This window comes from Natator depressus, chromosome 7 (assembly GCF_965152275.1).
Source record: "Natator depressus isolate rNatDep1 chromosome 7, rNatDep2.hap1, whole genome shotgun sequence".
Taxonomy (NCBI): Eukaryota; Metazoa; Chordata; order Testudines; family Cheloniidae; genus Natator; species Natator depressus.
This window is the reverse complement of record NC_134240.1, coordinates 93,816,286-93,839,367: the sequence shown is the minus strand read 5'-3', so window position 1 is coordinate 93,839,367 and position 23,082 is coordinate 93,816,286. Positions and strand designations below refer to the sequence as shown.

Sequence of the window (23,082 nt, the reverse complement as noted above, 5' to 3'; positions counted from 1 at the left end):
AGAAAAGCAGGCTGGAGAAGGATTCTATTAAAGGGTGAACCCAGCATAGAGCTCAGTAGTAACCAGGAAAATATGAAATAAGCAGCTTCCTAAAGGGGGGGTGGAATTCTATTTCTCAGGGAGTAGGGAAGTATTGCCAGCAACAAATATTCAAAATCACAAGTCTAGCTTCCAACAATCATGTGAGTGCTTTAAAATAATATATTTTTAAATTGCCTTTTTATTTGCCTTTGTGCTGCACTGGGATCACATTTTCATGCTTTTCTCTGAAACCCTGAGGGCTATAAACTTATTGGGGGGTTTTAAAGCTGAGATTCTCATATTTACATGGAGCTAGGGCTTCAAGAAAAACACCAAATATCATTAGATGATAAAATTGCAGAAGTTAGCAATAATAGTAGGAATAGAAGATTCCAAGATTCAGAGACAGAACCTGGTGGCAATGAGTTAATGTATCATTATGTTTTTAGACTATATCGTTGCAGTCCCTTCCAACCTTATGATTCTTTCTGTGGACTGTGCATACTATTGGGCAAATCCTATTCAGCAAGGGACTAGTTGCATACTATTGGGTAAATCCTGGCCCCATGGGATTCAATAGCAAAACTCCCATTGACTTCAACAAAGTCAAAATTTCACCCTTAAAGATTTGCGGATGCTTAAGTGGCTTGCTGAGGCAGGGTGTAGGAGCTCAGGACACTCAGCACATTGCAGGATCAAGCCTTAGATGAAGTATCAAATGAACTGTCTCTACATCAAAAAAGTTTTTCCAAAATTTCCTGGGGACATCAGTGACACTTCATTGACAAAGCCAGCAGCAGTAAGTGAAATAAAGAGGCTGCCTGTAACCAGAATCTGTCCATTCCTTGAGATGACGTTTGTGCCGCCATGGTCAGCTACTGAGATGACACAGCACCTGAGATCCTGCATGCCTCACACAAGCAAAACATCCATAGACTTCAGGTCTCTCCTGCTCCATAACTCTGTAGCACTTACTGTGCCCCCTGTTTTCATACAATCCTGAAGATGGCAGCTGGAACTGTGGTATTTTACACACTATGCACTGAGTATATAATATTGCAAACTAGTCAAGGAAACAAACTGAAGCACATGGAGAAAGAGGTAACAAAACAGAAACAGTATAATCATACATGTATCTTAGCTGAACCAAAAGGAAACTTGTGTTTCCATTTATGTACCAAGGTAATGTGTTTCAGATTTCTTATTATTGATGCTCAAGGCCTTTTGTTAATAAATGGGACAGTCCATTAAAGTCAAAAGTATTATACCGTGTAGCCATAAACATTACAGTACCACTGTTTTGTTCAAAGAAAATATGTAAAACCATATTAAGAACATTAATAACACTCCTGGGCAGCTTCATAAATATTTTAAAGAGTTTCTTTATCACCCGACTCTTCCAAAGCAGCAACAAAACATTCCACTCTATCATGAGATTCCAATTTGGGATCAGTTTGTTATCAATCAGTTTAACGGCACTAGTTCAGAGTTTTGACAAAGTTTTGACAGGTTCAATGCATTTATTTTTTAATAATAGTTGTATTTATGTAGTGCACCCAGGGCACTGCACAACAATAAATACAGTAAAAACATAACATCAGCTAAAGAAAGCAATTTAGTAAAAAAACACCCTGTTAGCAAAAATGGACCAGAAGAAAAGGACACATCCTGTATGAAAGGGCCAACAATAGTAAAATTAAAGAACATTTTTGAAAACAAAAATTGTTCAGCTATTTCTTAAAAGCTGGGAGAGGTGGGCTGAAATGCCGGGTATAGAGGAGTGAGTGCCAGTCTCCAGCACAAGTGGTGGAATCTCTAAAAACAAGTTTTCTAGGAACACAGCATCAGGACAAGGCTCAGAGTTCAGTCCTGCAGTTCATTAAACACCCTGTCCACAATCCCGCAAAGACTTACACACCTCTTCAACTTCAAGTAACTGAGTAGTACCTCTGATGTCAGTGGGAGTATTCCTATGCCTAAAGTTAGGCACATGCCAAAGGGCTTTGCTGCATTAGCCTCAGAGTGCTCAGCACATTGCAGAGAGAAAGATTCAGACCATGGTACTTTTAAAAATTGAAGTCATTCATTCACTTAACTGCCTGCTAGCTGCTATCTAGTGTATGGTGTGCAAAGCTACTAAAGTAGTGCTGGTCTCATATTAAATGAAATGCCTCAAATACCAGCTGATTACTTATTGAAGCTAATGATGCAGAAAGATGTGTTATGTTATTTTTAAACAGCTGTAAATATTCTCAAAAACCTGTTTGGATTTATTTTTATTTTGGATGAGTCTTGTAGAATTGAAAATTATATCCCAGCAATGGAATTCTGTAGGATGTTTCACAAACCTCCACAAAGGATATCTCATTCTCTAATAAACTTATGGGTGAAAGCCTGGCCCCACTGCAGTCAATGGGAGCTTTGCCACTGACTTCAGGGTGGTCAGGATTTCAGCCTGTATATTTTAGAGTTGAGTAATTTCTGTAAATTCCTATTCAGGTCTATAGGACTTTTCCAGAAGGATTAACTCACAAGTCTATCAAATTTAACTTAAATACAGAACAGAATATAGAGCACTTTCAAAGTGATTGAAATTGTTACCACCATGATTTCTTTTGGAATCACTTCTGATGTAATTGCCTATTTTGCAGATAAAAGATATGCTGAAAAACAACTATAATCTCTCCCTTGAACAACATGCACTTAGATAGGACTTGATCCTCTTCTACTGAAGTCATTTGGAGTTTTGCTATTAACTTCAACAGGAGCAGGATCATGCCATTTGCCATTGCTTACAAAAAGCAGCCCTAAAGAGTAAAAGTATTATAAATGTACATATTTATTATTTCATCAGCATGTACAGTAACTAGATAGTAAGCTCCCAGAAACAGGGATCTTGTCATTCGTGTTTGCATATTGCAGAAATAGTGGGTGAAATCATGGCCTCATTCCAGTCAATGGCAAAATTCCCACTGACGTCAATGGGACCAGGATTCCACAGTGTTGACACTCACTAAATAATATTAATACGGTGCAGTATCTTTTCTGTGGGTTTGTGTTTGAATTTTAGAATAACTAACATATTTGAAGAGACTAACAAATACAGATGTGGCCATAAATTGTTTCATTTCTGTGACAGAAACCATTTCTTTTCTATTGCTATTTAGGTTCCAAAATGAACAAGTGGCCTTAATTTGCAAAACTGGGAAAAATACTTGGGATCGGTATGCTATTTCAGAACCACACAAGGCATGATAGATGGCTCAGATACAGAGCTCTTCTGTGCTTCACATGCTTTTGTTGTAACATATTTACATATTCTGCCAGGGCCACAGCCAGGATTTACAGATTCTTGGTCAAAATACTGAAGCAAGCCCTCCCAATTTATGATCCGAACACCTACAATATGGACCAGGCCACACATCCCTCTACGTCAGAAGGGTCCTTATTGGCTTCTCCACCCTTTTCCTTTGTCTCTGGTGTCCTTGTGCACCTCGGCACAAATCCAGCACAGAGCACCCTGCTGGATTTGGGGCCAGCCTCTCCATCAAACCTAGACTTGGGACAAAGCAGCAGCCATTTCCCCTGGCAGTGGCCCTGGTTTCTCCTTTTTAACATGCCTGTGCTAACCTGGATGAGATATAGGAATAATGCTGTTAAGAATGGTTAATAACATACTACCTGCAGGGTAAGTTATACTCATATTGTTGGGCACTAGTAACCATTCAGCAAGGAAGAACTACCTATACCTTCTTCTGTGACACTACTAATCAAGAGAGCTGGGCAACCTCTGTGAAAAATGTTCCGTGGATATTTTCTTGAGCTTGGTAACGAATTTATTTTGGCCATGCCTTCACCATGCATACATGTACTTTCTACAACTATATGAGCAGTAGAGTTTCACTGGCACGAACTATGGTAGAAATCATTCGCAGAAACCAAATCTTTACATTTGTACATCTGGGTATTCAGTCAGATGCACTGACCCAATCAGGGAACAGAAACAACATTTAGCTGTGGGTCTTAGCTGAACAGTCACAAGTAAGCAGCATGTCCAAGTCTTGAATATTGAGTATCAAATTATTGCAGCAAACTGTTAAAAAAACAAAACTGGGGAAAAAATGAGAGAATAAATTGAAGGAAATCACAATGGCTCAGAAACCTTCAAGAGCACAAGAAAAAGTTACAGTCACTGTGGACATTATTCCTGGTGAATTATACACTCAGCTCTGCAAACAACATCCCCAGAAGCACTTCTTTTAGGACCTGATTGAAAGCCCACTGGAGTCAATGGAAGTCTCTCCATTGTTTTGGGCCCTGGCTCAGGCCCGGGGTGCGGTCTCATCAGTGCTAAGGAAAAATTGTTGGATTATATATGTAACCCTTCTGCCCATCAGAGTTGGCAGCAACAAGGGCCAGGTTCAGTATCTAGGGGTTCCATTTCAATAACACAATGCAAAACCGGCTCGAGCCCCCACCCTGTGACCTGGGACAATTACATATCACCCCCCTGGGCGCCTCTAAGAGGCAATACTGCCCATCTAGAAAGCACAGAGCCTGAGTGTAGCAAAAGCCTTTTAATAAAGGAAGGAAACAATGCACCATTATGTTGGGGAAACACCACAAACAGGATTCATAACACAAACCATGAGCAAAAGACCCACCCCCAAGTAAGTTTGGCAGTGTCCTTTTCCCCTCAGAGTCTTAAGTCCAGCAACCCAACAGTCACCACACGCACAGTTTCTGACCTTGGTCAGTGCAGCCCCCAGAGTTCAGAAGTTCATCTGCAGAGTTTACCTCCCAGCCTGAGTGGAAGTGGAGGGAGGTATGGGGGGCACCTTACATGCTCCGCTGCTCGGGTCGATGGCCGAGTGATCTGCCAAGTACAGTTCTACTGTCCTTGATTCACATAACTAGGATAACAACTCTTTATTACTCCTACCCCAATAACAAAGAGACTGGGGATCCCACAGCAGCCAAAGTGACCATTTGGGCAGGCAGTCCATCATGTTAGGCAGGGTGGGTGTGCCCATGCAAACGAGATCAGCTCCTGAAGTCCTTTTTCACAGCTCACCACCAGATGTCTGGGTAGAGCTCATTTTGACTCTGCTTACATATATTAAGAATTATTATAAAAGGGCATTTTAATGCAAATTGTATTAATGCTTTATATTAATCCAAAAAGCAAAACATTATTAGCTTCAGATACTTCCACTCAAGCATGTAATAGCCCAGATGCACCATTGGATCTGACTTGAATAACTTCACAGAAATGTGTCTCTGTTCTTATGAGGTAATGTCAGATCATTAATGGAATAATAAATAGATCACTACACTAAGATCCTGGGGGTGCTCTCCCAGGGCTTACAATTAAACAAACAGGAACCTGCATGATTTTAAATTCTAGGTATAGCATAGCACAGTTGAAAATGAAGAGAAGCCTATGAAGAATGTTTCAATCTTTCTCTAAATAATCTTTTGGTTCACTCAATATTACAGAACCAAAGCTATTCAAATTGTATTCCCTTATGAAAAATAATTGGTGTGAGACTTTCTGTGTTAGTACTTCCATTATTGTACCAAACATGCATACCTCATACATGTGACAGATGCAAAGGTTGAGACCCCAGATCTGATCTGATACCAGCATAAATCAGTAACCCCATTGACTTCAGGAGCAATACATGTACAAAATCATTGTAAGTGAGATCAGAATCTGGCTGAGAGACAGCCTGGGAAAACTTTTAAGCCTCAATTGGAATTTAAAGTGAATGCAAATCTAAAGTTGTAAATTAGAACCAGAGAGTACTGTACTCTTTTATCATCTCACATATAAACCTCTTACTAGGATTTTTGTGAACCTCAATCAGCTTTACTTCTTCAAACAGATATGCACATATCTATAATGTATAATGCTGCCTATAGCTTCTGCTCCTCAAAATGTGTGTTTCTTTAAAAAAAAATTCTTAACAAAAAACTCAGATTGCAGTCTATATTCTTGGCTGTTTCCAAAGAGTACTCTCTTTTCAGAGATAAAGTGAGCTGTAGCTCACGAAAGCTCATGCTCAAATAAATTGGTTAGTCTCTAAGGTGCCACAAGTACTCCTTTTCTTTTTGCGAATACAGACTAACACGGCTGTTACTCTGAAACCTCTCTTTTCCCAGTATTTGCCTGCAGCAATTGGCGGAATATCTGTAACAATGACCTGTGTCTTAGTTGCAGATATCTTTTGTCATCAGCTTTTTGTGTGTGTCTGGCTAATGCTTGCCTTCCTGCAACTATTACCTATTGGATCATAAATGTAATAATTATTGTTTACAGGCTAAAAAATAAACCCCCACCAAGTGTACCACAAAGGGATTATGCTTCAGGTAAGGATGGCTTAATGGAACGTTAAACTGTATATTTTTTCTAAGAGCGTTACAACTGCATATTTGCTCACATTTATCTTCTATGTGAGGTGAATCCTAAACCATTACCAATAACTTATAGTCCAGTTCTTTCTAGTGCAACTTATAGTGCAAAACTATAGACAGCAAACTGTGGAGAGCTGCCCCAATGGGAAGAACAAATAGTAAGAAGTAGTTGATAGCAAGTGCCCCTGCTAGCTGACTCTCCAAAGCAGCTTTCACCTACTCTATGGGATCCATCTCTAGGCCATTCCCAACAGGGAGAAGGCTCCATATCCAGCCATGCTGGATGGAGAGCCAGTCCAGTTCAGGGCTTATGATGCTTGTGAAGTGAAAGTAAAGAAAGAAACTATGGGCAAATAGGTCTCCTTCCCACAATAATGGAATCTGATGTTGGTGCTAATATAATGATGGCATCAAACATTATCTTCAAGTGTGAGTGGAGCTATATTTGCTTATTTTACACCTTCACTGCCTGCAATTTTGTTTTACCTTTGTTTTGAAGTGTTAAGAATTGTTTTGCTAAGGAGAAAATAAAGTAAAACAGCAGCAGACTAGGTGGGGAGTGACTGGAAGTTGTCAATCTAATAATCGTTCAGTGACTTCCATAGCCAGTTCCAAGTGGACAGGCTTCCACATCCTTAAAACTATCATAATTAATTGGCATCCAATTTGGAACTTTACCAGAGAGGCCAAGAACTGAATTGTCAAGAGGGCTGAACGAGCTCTTCCTCTCTCTTCATTTCCTTTAAAAAAAGGGAGACACGGGCATGGCAGTGTGGGGAAGCTTGCATTGCTACTATTCAGACTGGGGATAAGTAGAGGACTGCGTTGTCCAGCGCATCCATCTGGGACTCTTTCATGAGCACTCTCAATTAATTTCTAAAACCAAATAAGCAACAAAAGCAGAATTCTAATTGCCAACACTGTTCAGCCAAAACCAAATGTTTCTGGCACAAACTTTCAGGAATTGTGTGTGTGTGTGTGTGTGTGTGTGTGTGTGTGTGTGTGTGTGTGTGTGTGTGTGTGTGTGTGTGTGTGTGTGTGTGTGTGTGAGAGAGAGAGAGAGAGAGAGAGAGAGAGAGAACCTGGAATGCAACAGAGCCATTCAATCAGTAGTTAAGATGAATGTTTGTGATCACTATTCTATTCCCTTAAATAACTCAAATGTTTGGTTTAGAACATGCAGAGGATGAAGATGAACAATGGTCTGATGATTTTGTAAGTATATTTTCCTGGGGTCATAAAGCAGTTACTCTTTCAATTAGGACCACACATAATGAAAGTTTAGTTCTGAATCAGATAATTTCAGGCAAATTTACATTTCTACTATTAAAATCCTACTATATTCACGAGGTTGAAAATTTTCAAAAACAGCCACTGATTTAGGTGCCTCGATTTTTGGGTACCCAGCTTAGAAATACCTGGGCCCATCATTCAGAAGCATTGTTAATGATAGCTGTAGAGGATTAGCACCTTGCAAATTTAGGGTTATGGTGTCTCATCTTGAGCACCCAAAAAACGGGGCAACCAAAATTAGTGGCCACTTTTGAAAAAACACTGGCCTATTCTTAATTAGAAGATTTACAGATACTTTTAGATTTCACTTATTCATCAGTGTTGTCAAATTTGTGGTTAGTGACTTATTTTTGGCATCGCTTATTTCGACACTGGTAGCACCCACAATGTGTTAGGCATTTTCCAAACACTAGAAAAAACACAGGGTGAAAACTTGCCCCATTGAAGACAATGGCAAAAGTCCCATTGATTTCAATAAGTTCAGGATTTCACCTATAGTTCCTGCCCCCAGAGACCATACAACCGATATAAATTCACTCTCCTCTATTGTAAGATTTGGTCTCCATTTTCTGACATTTCAAATATATTTAATATTTCTCCATTTTCCTTTATTCCATGCTACTTGAGGTGGACCCTCTACAGAATTCCAGGTCTGAACACCCCTAAATTTGCCTAAATTTGAAGAAAGTTCAGATCCAAACTTTGTAGCTCAGGACAATCTCTAATTCTTTTACGTTTGAGATGCCCAGATTTTCCTTGCATAAAGAGTGTGAAGATTATTCATTAACCCTTAGAAAACTAGCTAATTCCCAGGTAGATGTCACCTGGTGAATGGCTATCTTCTTGGGCTTTGGTGGCGAAGCCCTATCAGGTAGGGTAGAGGATGGTAAGGTCTCCTCAGGACTTTAGAGTGAAGCAAATCATGACCCATCCTGCCACAGGGCGAACACTCCTGATTCTACAACTTGCTTCCCTAAAGCACGCTGTTTCCTCCTGGTGCTAGTTCCTGACCTCTCCCTGAAGACCAGGAACCAGAACGGGGAGATAGAGGTCACATCATCAGCTGAGGTTGAGACTGGGAAGGGGCTGGCTCCCAGGGCTGGTGGAGAAGCAGAAGTCTGTTGACTCACTGATGTGCGGGGGATGCAGTCCCAGCTTAGCAGAGGGCCTGTGGAGATGGGAGAGAGAAGGCAGAAATAGGAAGTGAGAGGTCTGTGGTGTTCCAGTGGTGATGAGAGGAAAGCATGGGGTACTGAAAATCAGGGTGTTAGCACTTTGTTAAATCCTTTCTCTCCAGAATAAAAATATTCTAAATATGTTTTATGATGAAATAGAGTAACACTAATGAAGTTGACCATGTTCATAACTGTCATATGACAAGCAAGTGTTTTTGTAGGTTAGCAAATAATGCAACTGGTGGGATGTTTGAGTGTTACTTCCACGAATGAAACTCCAAGTGTTTTACAAAGTAAGAAATGGGAAGCTGTATGTTTCTAGGACAGCGATTATGAAAATCCAGATGCCCACTCTGATTCAGAGATGTATGTGGTCCCAAGTGAAGAGAACTGTGATGACAGTTATGAGCCCCCTCCAACCGAGCAAGAGAAAAAGAAGATTCCCTCATCATTTTCATTTTCAAGGGGAGAATATGCAGGTACCTATGAAATCTTTGGTTACACAAGCCTGTCAGTCCCTCAGCTATTGATACCAGTGGCACCATGAACAAACTGAAAAACAAGAAAAGAATTTCAAATGGTGTTAATGTGGTGTAAAGCCCGTCCTTTTCTCAGGAGTTAGCCTCAAAAGGAAGAGGGCCTGTTTGTTCCTGACCCCAATTATCAGGGTGCTTACTTTCTGGAAGGATTCATGGATTTGCTGGTGGGTGACACCCCCCACAGCATTGCAGCTGTCTCCCAAGTTTTTGTTAGTATATTTTGTAGAAGGCCTACAGGCTTTGTGATGAGCACTTATAAACCGAGTAATAAAACAATATGCATGGGAACCTTGGGGAGAAATTTCACTGAGCACGCCCCAGGAATCACCCAGTTAGCCTAATCTGGGGATTGGTTCTTCCCTAGCTGATTTAAGGTCAAGCAGGAGGAACAAAACAATAAAGGACCCCCGTTTTCTGTCTTGTTTGTACCCTAACTTGTTAGCCAAGCAAGTGCAAAACAGGGGCCATAACAGTCCCAGAGATCTAAGCCTATACTGCCCTTAACAATTGGGAGTAGGAAGCAGGTAGCCTTAAAAACAGGACTGGAAGGAGATGACTCTGCTTATATTGCTCCAACAAACAAACCCTTCTCTTCCCTTCAGCATTATATTCTGAGCCAAATACTGGTCCCATTGAAGTCATTGGAAGTTTTTATATTAACTTCAGGTGGACCAAGATTTGGAACATTGGGAAAAGGAATATCAACATAACCATCCCCTCACTGCACACCTCTCCCCCCGTCTCTTTCAGTTTCATTATATGAGGCTCAGGTACTGGACATATAGAAGGCACTCGACTACTACAGTGCCAGACAAGTAGCTGGATAGGTAATAAACACATTATTTGCACACACTTCAAATAATGAGGAATTGTATTACCCAGTTCTTTGTAAGTATTTTGGTGGTACCCCAGAGAAGCTGGCCATATCATCTATTTCAGTCTCACCCACCTTGCTGCATGGGAATTTATATGCCACAGTACTTAAGGACTATAGAACATAATAGATTCTTGTCACCTCCAGTCACAGAACATTCTATATGACTTATGCTATAGGCAGAGTAAAGACGCTCAGTTTGCATAGATATTAAAACAATTGCAGTTAGTGAGTAATTATGTACTAAACTTGTTATTTCCCCCTTCATTTAAAGACAATCGCACTTCCCATCAGGAGCCACTACCATGCAGGCCAAGTCAGTCTTTAATTAAACCCAAGAAACCATCTAAACCATCTCTGCCATCATCATCTGCCGCTCTGAAACCAAAAATGCCACCCAAGACCAAAGAGTTCAATGAGGATGAGGTAATGTTCACAGATACACAAGTCTTTACAGTACAGATGAATTATGCCCCCATAAGTATCACAAACTACATGCTGCACGTGTTTAATATGCTAGCCTTTCACATCTGACTCCTGTGGCTCAAATCATTACGTAGGTCATAAAAATAAATGCATAGTCTCACACTAGTTTCTGGTGGACATTTACCCACATCGTAAATCTGTGGGGCCATTCAGCCCACTTAGCATTCTCTGTTCACCAGAGACAGACTGCTGACAGGTGGGAAGGAACAGAAATATTGAGCACCGGGGCAGGGCTACAGAGTACTGAGACAGTAAGTGATCGATCAGCTGTGCCACAATTGGAGCTATTTGGTGAAGGGGAAATGTCCATGGAAAAGCCCAGCCTTATCCAGCCACAGAGGGAGTTTAGATGCCTGAGACAATCATTGGCGTTAGTTCATCTTGTCCATCCCTGCCAAAACAGGCTTGTGCCGTGTGGTGTATTTGACATAATGCACGCTTAGCTTGTAGCTTTTCTCTGCATTTTTCTCAGGATGATTATATCGTGCCTGTAGATGATGACGATAACTACATTGAACCAACGGAAGGCAGTACCTCACCATCTACAAAACGTGAGTTTTAATCTTTTAAGCACACGATAATTTTACTCTAGGGTAAACACCGTGCCACTGGATGTCTGTTGCTAGGGTTCATAGTAGGGCTGTCAAGCTATTAAAAAATTAATCGTGATTAATTGCACTGTTAAATAATAATAGAATACCATTTATTTAAATGTTTTTGGATGTTTTCCACATTTTCAAATCTATTGATTTCAATTACAACACAGAATACAAAGTGTACAGTTCTCATTTTATATTTTTGAGTACAAATGTTTACACTGTAAAAAAAAAAAGAAAGGAATGGTATTTTTCAATTTCCTCATTACAAGTACTGTAGTGCAATCTCTTTATCATGAACATTGAACTTACAAATGTAGAATTATGTACAAAAAATAACTGCACTCAAAAATAAACCAATGTAAAACTTTAGCGCCTACAAGTCCACTCAGTCCTACTTCTTGTTCAGCGAATGGCTCAGACAAACAAGTTTGTTTACATTTGCACGAGATAATGCTGCCTGCTTCTTGTTTACAATGTCACCTGAAAGTTAGACCAAGCGTTTGCATGGCACAGTTGTAGCTGGTGGCACAAGATATTTAGGTGCCAGATGCGCTAAAGATTTGTATGTCTCTTGATGCTTTAAGGGCAGCATTACTACCATTCCAGAGGACATGTCCATGCTGATGACGGATTCTGCTAGACAACGATCCAAAGCAGCGAGGACTGTCACATGTTCATTTTCATCATCTGAGTCAGATGCTACCAGCGGAAGATTGATTTTCTTTTTTGGTGGTTTGGGTTCTGTAGTTTCCGCATCAGAGTGTTTCTCTTTTAAGACTTCTGAAAGCATGCTCCATACTTCGTCCCCCTCAGATTTTGGAAGGCACTTCAGATTCTTAAACCTTGGGTTGAGTGCTGTAGCTATCTTTATAAATGTCACCTTGGTACCATCTTTGAATTTTGTCAAATCTGCAGTGAAAGTGTTCTTAAAATGAACAACATGTGCTGGGTCATCATCCGAGACTGCTATAACATGAAATATATGGCAGAAGGTGGGTAAAACAGAGCAGGAGACATACAATTCTGCCTCAAGGAGTTCAGTCACAAATTTAATTAATGCTTTTTTTTTTTTTAACGAGTGCCATCAGCACGGAAACATGTTCTCTGGAATGGTGGCCAAAGCATGAAGGGGTATATGAATGTTTAGCATATCTGGCACGTAAATCTCTTGCAATGCTGGCTACAAAAATGCCATGCAAACGCCTGTTCTCACTTTTAATTAAGAAGTGGGCAGCATTATTTCCCATAAATGTAAACAAACTTGTTTCTCTTAGCGATTGGCTGAACAAGAAGTAGGATTTCGTGGACTTGTAGGCTCTAAAGTTTTACATTTTTTTTGTTTTTGAGTGCAGTTATGTAACAACAACAAAATCTACATTTGTAAGTTGTACTTTCATGATAAAGAGATTGCATTACAGTACTTGTATGAGGTACAGTGAAAAATATTATTTCTTTTATCATTTTTACAGTGCAAATATTTGTAATAAAAAATAATAATATAAAGTGAGCACTGGATAATTTGTATTCTGTGTTGTAACTGAAATTGATACATTTGAAAATTTAGAAAAACATCCAAAAATATTTAATAAATTTCAGTTGGTATTCTCTGAACAGTGCGATTTAAACTGCGATTAATCATGATTAATTTTTTGAATTACAATTAATTTTTTGAATTAATTGCGTGAGTTAACTGTGATTAATCAACAGCCCTAGTTCATAATGAAGTGGGGAAAGCACTAAAGAGACTGCAGTCAAGTGAGGGGCAGTGTGGGTCCTGTAGCTAGGAAAGTCCAAGGGCAAAAGTTAGGGTTGTCTTTCCCAACTGCCATGTTTGGCTCCTACCTCTCTTTCCATGATCTTTCACAGTCCTGCACCCCTACAACTGAGAATCTTGGCTTGGTTTGGCATGCCTCTCTTCTCATCCAAGAGTACCGCTTCATTAACATTCTCCACATGCTGGGGTGTCCCGGCAGATTTTTAACAAACAAATGTGGGGATTCATTTTTTACCTCAATTGCACCTGGGGGTTTACTTAGCTGTGCTACAGTGAAAAGTCAGTTGAACAGTATGTGACTCTGCACTTTCACACGGTTGACAATCTTGGATATTTATGGCAAGGTGGAAGCACTGAGAATAAGGTTACTCACACAAGTCAGAGGCTCTTTTTCTGCCACAGATGAATTTCTCAAGGTCTCTTGACTAGCCCTCAGACCTTCTTTGTATTTGTTCTCATTTCATAGACATGACGTTCGTATGTTTGTCTCTTTTTTTTATTTGTTTTAAGCTCCTGTAAACAGATCTACCAAACCAACAAAGCCAGTTCTTCCTAGCTCTACCAAGTCCTCTCCTGCTCCTGTGTCTCCCTTCATGCTAGGTATGCGAAGTTTATATTGGTGTAAAAGGATCATCTTGTAGACACCCTGTTTTGACAATGGGGTTTGGAAATGCAATAGTATGATTTCTGGATGGAAAAAGTGTTACTATGTTGCACATAATTAGGGATGGCTGAACCAGCTCAGGCCTTTGCTTATCCCTGGAAACAGCCAACTACTTGCCATTTGTTTCCTCCAATTGGTGGCAATTGGTGCAGGTGGATAATCTTGCTCCCTATCTATAAAAGTAGGAAGTCTGAAAGCCTGCTACGCCTTCCAATGGCAGGTATTCTTTGGAGTGTGGCCCATGCACCGCAGGTTCATCCTCATGCCTCACTTTCATCTTCAGTGAACAGACAGGCTGTGTCTACACTGCCACTTTCAGCGCTAAAACTTCAGTCATTGAGGGGTGTGAAGAAACACCCCCCTGAGCAGGGCTGGCTCTAGGCACCAGCAAAACAAGCAGGTGCTTCGGGCGGCACATTTCTAGGATTGGCATTCCAGCGCTGGCCACGCTGCCCCTAGAAATGTGCCCCCGCCGCCCCAGCTCGCCTCCGCCTGCTCCCCTGAGTGCGCCACCACCGCTCCGCTCCTCCCCCCTCCCTCCCAGGCTTGCCGCATGCAAAACAGCTGTTTCACGTGGCAAGCCTGGGAGGAAGGGAGGAGAAGCCGAGTGGCGGCGCGATCGGGGGAGGCGGCAGTGGTGGAGTGGAGGGGCCAGAATTGGTTCCTCTACCCACCACCCTCGCTCACCTCCACTCCGCCTGCTCCCCTGAACATGCTGACTCTCCCTCGCCTGAGAGGGAGTGGGGAGAAGCGGAGCGGCGGCATGTTCAGGGTGGGGAGGAGTGCGGGGGGGGAGCCACAGGAAGCGATGGGGGGGGGGAGAATGCAGCACGCCCGGAGGAGGAGGTGGGGCCGGGGATTTGGGGAAGGGGTTGGGAAGGGGCGGAGTTGGGACAGAGCTGGGGGCAGGGGGGCGGCCATGAAAAAAAAAAAGCTGGGGCAGCCAAAAATTTTTTTTGCTTGGGGCAGCAAAAATCCTGGCTGGCCCTGCCCCTGAGCAACAAAAATTTTAGCACTGAAAAGCGCCAGTACAGCGCTTTATCACCGGCAGCAATGCTCCTGGCGATAAAGCTACCACTGCTCATTCAGGGTGGTTATTTTTTAATTGCCAGGAGAGCTCTTCCCTGGCGATAAAGTGTGACTACACTGCCCACATCACAGCGCTGCCATGGCCATGCTGTAACGTGGGCAGCGTAGACATATCCATAGATAGCATTCTGCTTAGGTGGAATGAGACCCAGTAATCCTTCCTACCTGGGTATTCCCACTGATCTTGTTGCTTGGTAATTTAAAAGGAAATTCTGGAGCATTCAAGATCCTTCCCTACATTCCCACAAGCACCACCCATCTACATGCTCGGAGGTTTTCCAATACTAGGGGGCATTCTGGTGCATAAACTCCAGAGTGGTTGCATGGTTGGGTTTTTTGTTTGTTTGTTTTTAAGTTTAAAGCAAGGAGATCAAATCATCCCAATGTAGGGCTTGCTGGGTCATGTTGCTCCAGAACTGTTGAAGAGGTTGCCTAATAACCCACTTGATGGTAAGTTAGCACAACACTTGATCAGGAGGAGAATGCTGAATAGGACTTGATGATGAAAAGAAAGGAGACCTATCACAGGGGGTAATAAGCCCATGTAGGGAGAAACACAGCTCTTTTGACAGCAAGGTAATTATGTAGTGAGGATAGGTCACAAAGCTGGCAAGGGACTTAAAGAACTTCAGGTTATTTGTGTACACACACACACACACACACACACACACTCCCTCCCTCCCTCTCCACACTGAACCTGATAATTCTGACCTAAACCTCTTGTGACTGTCTCATTGCTACAAATAAAAGTACTATTCTGTAAATGTTTTTCTGTATTCTCCAAGTCCTATTAAAAACCTAGCATTAGCCCAAAGCAATTTACTGGGTGTTTTATTTCAAAGATCCATCTGCTCATCTCCTCTATTGCAAGATATTACGTTACACTTGATGTGTTCAAAACATAAACCTATCACACATGTCTGTAAAATAAAAGCAAGTTCCCCTTCAGGTATTTCTGGTTTATAACAGCCATGTTCCCTATATTGTGTTTGAAATAGATCCCTGCACTATAAATCTGTTTTAAGAATGAATAAAACTGGATTAAGCTACTTGTCTTGAATTCATTTCTACTTTTTATTATTTTGCTTTAGTAAAAGTCAGACTTCAAATGGATCAATATAAGCTAAAAACACTTACCGGAACCAATAAATCATTGATCAATTATCTCATTTCAGTATAGGATGCCAAGATGAGTTTTTAAAATATTGAATCCAGACTCAGTCTGACTGAGATTATGTGGATTCTGATAGTTTTGTATATGCTTCTCTTGTTGTCACGTACTGTAAAAGGAAGTTTATTTGGAAAGAGAAAATAAGGACAAAAGCAAAAAAAAATGGGGGGATATTTTCTTCTGTAATTGCAAACATGTGTTTAATCCTCTTTAGCTAAGTAGTGCCAGTTGTATGCTGTATTGCTTCCTAGCCATGGCATTAATTGCCCAGAATGTAACCTTTACAAACTAGTTACACAATTCTTACCAAGCATTACGCATATTCATTTTCATTAGGAATTTGTTTAACTTCCAAGCCATAGTTACAAAAGTTCTCTCTGATTGCAGTTGTATCACATAATTTTTCAGACATCTTTAAACCCCTTTTCAGTGTTGTGATTTCCTGTTAATCACAGTTTCTAAGCAACAATTTTCTTGATGGATTTTAAACAAATAAAACAGCTCCCTCTAGTGGGTATTAGAGTACTTGCCAGATTACAGTTCTGACTTTGCTAAAGTTAAAATATAATACAACCTTGCTTCACTACACTCGGTGAAGCTGGATTTAGATTATGGCATTAATTATTTTAATTTTTTTTTAATATTCATGATTAACAATCTGTTGGTATTTTTGTGAGCAAGTAAAAACCCTGCAATAATGAGCAGGAGCTCAGAGCTAATAGTGTGGCCATATAAAGGACTCAGACCAGTGGTTTACAGTTCATTAGGTCCCTTCTTCACCAAGGTTAGAGGAAGGTTTAAAGGTCATCCAAGTGTGATAACATTAAAAACTGTTCCTAGTTCAGGTTCTTTTCTTGCCTTTTGCACTAAGAATGGTACAAAAATAAAGGTTATTTGGGTGCAATGTAATTCCTGTAATTGTTGACTGTGTATATGGATTTTTGTCCTTTTCATCGTAAGTTTACAGTTAAAAAGGAGTAAGGCACAGTTTATTATGAATAAGACAAGAAGAATCAGTCCCTAAGTGAGAGCAATCACATGTCCTAAAATTATCTTTTCCCCAGAAGAATCTTATTTTCTCTTTAAAAGCAGAACTTTGATGTAAATTCCAAACTGTATTTCTGTCAAAAGAGACCTGTGATTCTCTTTTTTAACTACAGAATATTTTTTTTCCCGTTCAGACATCTATGAGGTTCCTGAAGAAGAGGTAAGACCTTACATACATTTTATGGGTCATACTTCCTGCACTATACATGCATGCTGCAACTTGAAAGCACTGTATCCTGTGGTGCAAAATCATTCAGAATAAATGAGAGAGTAAACCATTGTATCAACTCTTTAATAGAGAGAAAATTGGAACAAATCTATGCCACTGAGAATGGTGCCCCATTCCCCTGGTAACTTCATAACTCCATCTCCCTCCACCAAATGGCAGTGAAAACTTGTTCTACTTACTACAAGTGGTTAGGTGGGGTAAGGCTTCCAGCTCTGCTTAATGTGATCCAGCCTTAGAAGCATAGGCCTAAGGGACCATTTTCTAGAAGTGATGTCCCACCAAAGGAAACATGAACTGTTTTGACATGATAATTTTCTTCCCACCTCCCAGTACTGACATGACATATAACTTAGTAGCATGCTTGGGGTTACACTGATATAGCAGTGGTCCTTTTCTGGCTACCCCATCTTTACGCATATTCCCAATAGTCAGTGTTTTGTTGGAGATACATGCTCCAATAAATAAGATATCACAAAGGCAGCTTAAAATCCTATATTAGCACAAATGAATTTTATTAAATACAGATATGACCAAGTTATTAACAGTGCATTTTCTCTTAAAGGAAGAGCCATCACCACCAACAAGCAGGTAATTCATTACCATGAAATTCTGTACATTATTAAAAGTTTCTTATACCTTGTCAAGAAATATACTTTGATAACATGTGAGCATTGTCTAAATATCTATATATTTAATACCTATGTATCTCAATAGAAGAGGTACTGGATTAATAAAATATTGTAATATTTCTTGATGAACTTTCAGAATGAGAACACACAATACATACACTCAAATACATTGTGTTGTCTAGGATTACACAGACTTTTGCCTTTTTAATTCAGTATTTTTTGTATAATGTTTCTAACTTCACTTGTGTTGTCTTATTAGGATCACTAAACCTCTTCCTCCCAAGCCTGTTCAGAGTACAGGAGGACGTTCCCACTTGCTCAACTCAGCCAAAGAATCCTCTAAACCAGACACTTCAAGGTTAGTTAAAAGCAGCTTTCGTGTCCTCAAGCATGGAGCAAACACTGGAGGAAGCAGATTCTTCACCACACCTCAGCGTGCCTAGCTATTGCATGGCCTTCAGCCAATGAATTATTATTAGGCCATATGTACGAACTACCTAGGCATGAGGGGGTGAGTTAAGAATGAAATTTCTCAATTAACTCTCAGTATCCTGGCTTTAATGGATTTGCCAGAGGTGTAATACTTCCTTAATGTATTTTTTGCTGTTTAACATAACATGAAGCAGGAGATTGCAGTAGCTGATTCCTGCCAACACAAATGATTTGAGGAGTAGGCGAGGTTAAGATGCTTATTACCAAACCCATATACCCATTTTGAAAAGAAGTGTTAGAGCAAGATAGAGGGGCAGCCCTGTCCTCCCCCTTACCAAGGCATGGAGGTTCAGGACAGTGGTAGAACAAATGAAATTCCACCCAGTGGAGTGGGGACACAATTCTGGGACCCAGTGATGGAAGTGAGAACCCCCTGCATGCCAGAGCCAAGCTCCACAAGGGGTCTCTGTGCCCAAGCAAATATGGAGTTTTTACGTTGGGTGTGATTGAGGGGTAGGGCAAGGCTGGTGGACCCATGAGTACATGACCCCCACCTATGGATCAGGTGCATAGGAACAAAGCTAGCTCTTGCTATAATCTGTTCCTTCCATGTGTCCCCAGGAACATACAGTGCCCGTAAGGGAGTGTGGAGGGGCCAGAAGGAGACAGGGTCTCATCCCCACACATGCCCTACAGAGTAAGTTGGGTGAACCGGGAAAAAGCAGGCTGCCCTCACCCCGTGCATAAGAGGGAGCATGGGGAGTGAAGGTGCAGAGCTGCACCTGGCCTCCCCCTGGGATAGCACGGCTCCACCCAGTCTCCAACTCAGGGCTGTATGTTAAGGCGCAACCTTACCCGGAGCAAACTGCAGCAGAACATAGTTATAACTAACAACTTATTTACTAGGGAATACTATGTATCTTAAAACTTAAGAGAACTTACACCTTTGGGCTCAGCAATTTTAAATGAAATCAGAAAAATATTTACCATTTAAATCATGTTGTGTGTTTTCCAGAAATATTCTTCCTCTTCCCAGAAACCATCCTCAGCAAAAAGTAGTGAGTAGCTAAACACCATTAGAAAAGAATGCATTTAAATGGTGAAGGGCAGTGCTGGTATCTGAATTATATACTGCTATTTGTTATTATCTATATTAGAGAGACAGTATAGAATTGTGGATTACTCTGGAATGTAAACAGATCCAAAGCATCAAAGAGCTACAGACTCATGCCATATTATAATAATTGTGGAATTAAAACTCCAAATGTATCCTTCATATTCAAAATATTAACATGATTTCTTACAAGTCATGATGGTATGAAAGGAATAGCGGATATATACAACCAAGACGCTGACACTTTTATATCCATGAGTAAGCCCTGTTGAACTGAGTAGATGTGTTTGCGTGAGAGAGACAATGAACCCTATTTCTGTATTTTCCACCCTTTTGGGTCTAATATCTCCCATATATTGATGGAGAATACATTCATAATCCCCATTAAATCCCCAGTCTACAAATAAAGCCTTTTCAATGGAAATATTCCAGTGCCCGACCTATGACCTTGATTTTCAAAAGTGACTAGTGATTTTGGGTGCCCAACTTGAAGCACCTTCAAGGATCCTGATTTTCAGAGGGTGGATGATTAACGCTTTCTGAAAATCAGGCCTCTTTTTATATTATAAAAATGATAAAAAAAGATAGTTCAATCTACAAGTTGAAGCATGCAGGGGCAAATGAATGTTTAGCATATCTGGCATGTGACTACCTTGCAACACCAACTACAAGAGTGCCATGCGAATGCCAGTTCTCACTTTCAGGTGACACTGTAATTAAGAAGCGGGCAGCATTATCTCCCATATATGTAAACAAACTTGTTTGCCTTAGCGATTGGCTGAAGAAGAAGTAGGACTGAATGGACTTGTAGGCGCTAAAGTTTTACATTGCTCTCCAAAACAAAACAGTTACGTGAAAAAAAAAAAATCTACATTTATAAGTTGCCCTTTCATGATAAAGGGATTGCACTACAGTACTTATATCAGGTGAATTGAAAAAATACTATTTCTTTTGTTTATTTTTACAGTGCAAATATTTGTAATAAAAATAAAATAAAATGAGCATTGTACACTTTGTATTCTGTTTCAGAGTAGCAGCCATGTTAATCTGTATCAGCAAAAACAACATCTGATGAAGTGGGTTTTAGCCCACGAAAGCTTATGTCCAAATAAATTTGTTAGTCTCTCAGGTGCCACAAGCACTCCTTGATTTTTTGTATTTTGTATTGTAACTGAAATCAATATATTTGAAAATTTAGAAAAAAACAACCAAAAATATTTATAATATATTTAAATTGGTGTTCTATTATTTAACAGTGTGATTAATTACAACTTTTTTAAAATCTTACATTTAACTGTGATTATTTTTAATCGTTTGACAGACTTATAAGTAATTAAGTTATATTTAATCATGAGAATTAATTAAGAGCTAAAAAGTTAAAAATATTAAAAGTTAAAACAATAGTCAGAACAAAGTACTTTTATTTCTATTCTGAATCTTTTTTAAAATGTTGGTCAAATTTAATCAAAATCAACAAATTTGCATTGAACGTCTTGATTTTGAAGAAACAGGATTTTCTGATGGGGGAAAAGCGTTCCACTGAAAATTTTTCAGCCAGCTGTAGGTTTTATACGATCATTTCTGAGGCACAGAATCAGTAGCAGAGGTGGGAACTGACTCCTCATAATCTACTCTAATCATTATGCCAAACACGCATTATGGCTCTTATGATAGCAAAAGCCATAACTAAAATTAAGTTGGGACCTTGATTATAACCCTCATTTCTCATATGCTCACACCTGAGAGACATTCTTCTTTGGGGTTTAACCTTTTCATGCTTGATGATGAATTTTTTGGAAAAGCATGAACATGATCCTGTCAGTATTTCTGAGTTATTAGAAAATTAAAAAAAAAAAAATTTCATGCATGGCACATCTTGGAGTTAGTTGCTCACAAGAGTTGCTGTGGAGGAGGGAACTAAGTGTTCAAGACCCCTAAAAGTCACCTCTGTTTACAAGAAAGGAAAGGAAAGATTAAATGAATCTCCTGCCCACTGCTAAAGTCCTCAACTGTGTTTTGGGAGACAGAAACCCAGTACATTTCCTTGTTGTCAAGCGCCCCAACAGTCCTCCCAGATGTCAAAGCCTCTGACTGCTTCTAAAATGTAGTGTTTTCAGTGAAAAAATAACTATAGCACACTGAAAATTTGGGCACAGAATAAAACACACAGTTGATGCTCTACTGATTGTATTAGTGAATTTTTTGTTCCCTGGTCTGGCATGCTATGTGAAACAGGGCATTTTACTGCTGAATTTAGCTCCAGTTTACTATGGAGTACTTGGAGCTTGAGGATCATTAACATCTACCATGCTGGGGTGTTAAGAATGAACTAATTGTTTGTTAAGTGATTTCAAATAGCTGGATGAAATGTACTAGAGAGGCTTAATATAATATACACTCTATACAAACATTTTAGACATTGGTGCAATTCTATATGGTCCATACCAGAACATTTTAGTCCATTCCCCATAGATTCTACTTACATATTTATCTTTTTTACAATTGCTGCATTGTAAGTGTGAGCTGACAAATACTGTGTATTTCAATTTCAGGAGCACGAAAGGAATGAAGCACATAATGATGAAAGTAAGTATTTTGCACTGAAGACATGGGGATTGCTAGAAAGATTTTTGGTCAATATATTATTGACTATCTCAAATGCAGTAGTACGTTCCTTTAAGTTTAAACTGCAACCATCAGTGTTAAGAAAGGGAGTTTAACGAACAGCTAAAGAGCTTAGTCAATGTGAAGACAAGTCAGGAAACAACTTGCTTTAGACTTGAGTTGTTGTTTTTGTACTCAGTGTAAACCAGGAGTTCTCAACCTGCTATAAAAAGTCCATAACCCACCTGTGCCACAGTAACTGGTTTTCTGCATATAAAAGCCAGAGCTGGCATTAAGGGGTAGCAAGCAGGGCAATTGCCTGGGGCTCCATGCCACAGGGGCCCCCGCAAAGCTACATTGCTTAGGTTTTGGCTTCAGCCCCTGGTGGTGGTGCTCAGGCTCCCGGGCTTCAGCCCCATGCCGGGGGGCTTTGGCTTTCTGCTCTGGGCCCCAGCGAGCCTAACGCTGGCCCTGCTTGGTAGACTCTCTGAAACCTGCTTGCGGCCCCCTAGGGACTCTAGGGGTCCCTCTGGGCCCCTGGTTGAGAACTGCTGGTGTAGACTATATACAGAGATGCTCTGTACTGGTAGAAGTAGGGCTTTCACCAATGTGACTTACCCTGGAGAGTTATAGAATTAAGACATACTGTACTGCATTGCATTAAGGGTTTGCACTGATGTAGCTACACCAATGCAAATTTCCCAAATCTAGAAAGCTCTTAATCATGAATTCCCCTCCACAGCCATTGATGCCCAGTGTCCCCTTACCACAGTCCTTGATGGCAGCAATGTAGTGGAAGCGCTCACCACCACCAAGAAGGGGCTGAGGGAATCTCTCTCCACTCAGAGTATGAAAATAGAGTGATGCATAATCTTTTCTTCAGGGACTATAAGTGCCACCTAAAAACATTTCAGAATGATTATTT

The 23,082-nt window shown here is 40.3% G+C and overlaps 1 protein-coding gene across 5 annotated transcripts in view; it reads left to right on the top strand.

Annotated features, from left to right (window-relative positions):
- BLNK (B cell linker) overlaps positions 1-23,082 on the top strand; it is a 138,644-nt gene that overhangs the window by 100,056 nt on the left and 15,506 nt on the right. For 3 of the 5 annotated variants that reach the window (XM_074959101.1, XM_074959103.1, XM_074959102.1), the window contains 12 exons: positions 3,189-3,245; positions 6,344-6,393; positions 7,613-7,653; positions 9,229-9,385; positions 10,594-10,745; positions 11,278-11,356; positions 13,689-13,778; positions 17,284-17,309; positions 17,941-17,966; positions 18,267-18,365; positions 19,455-19,497; positions 22,106-22,139. In XM_074959101.1, coding sequence (XP_074815202.1) covers positions 3,189-3,245; positions 6,344-6,393; positions 7,613-7,653; positions 9,229-9,385; positions 10,594-10,745; positions 11,278-11,356; positions 13,689-13,778; positions 17,284-17,309; positions 17,941-17,966; positions 18,267-18,365; positions 19,455-19,497; positions 22,106-22,139 — 854 coding nt within the window. The remainder of the gene's footprint in view (positions 1-3,188; positions 3,246-6,343; positions 6,394-7,612; positions 7,654-9,228; positions 9,386-10,593; positions 10,746-11,277; positions 11,357-13,688; positions 13,779-17,283; positions 17,310-17,940; positions 17,967-18,266; positions 18,366-19,454; positions 19,498-22,105; positions 22,140-23,082) is intronic. The other 2 variants (XM_074959105.1, XM_074959104.1) reach the window with 1 other exon arrangement.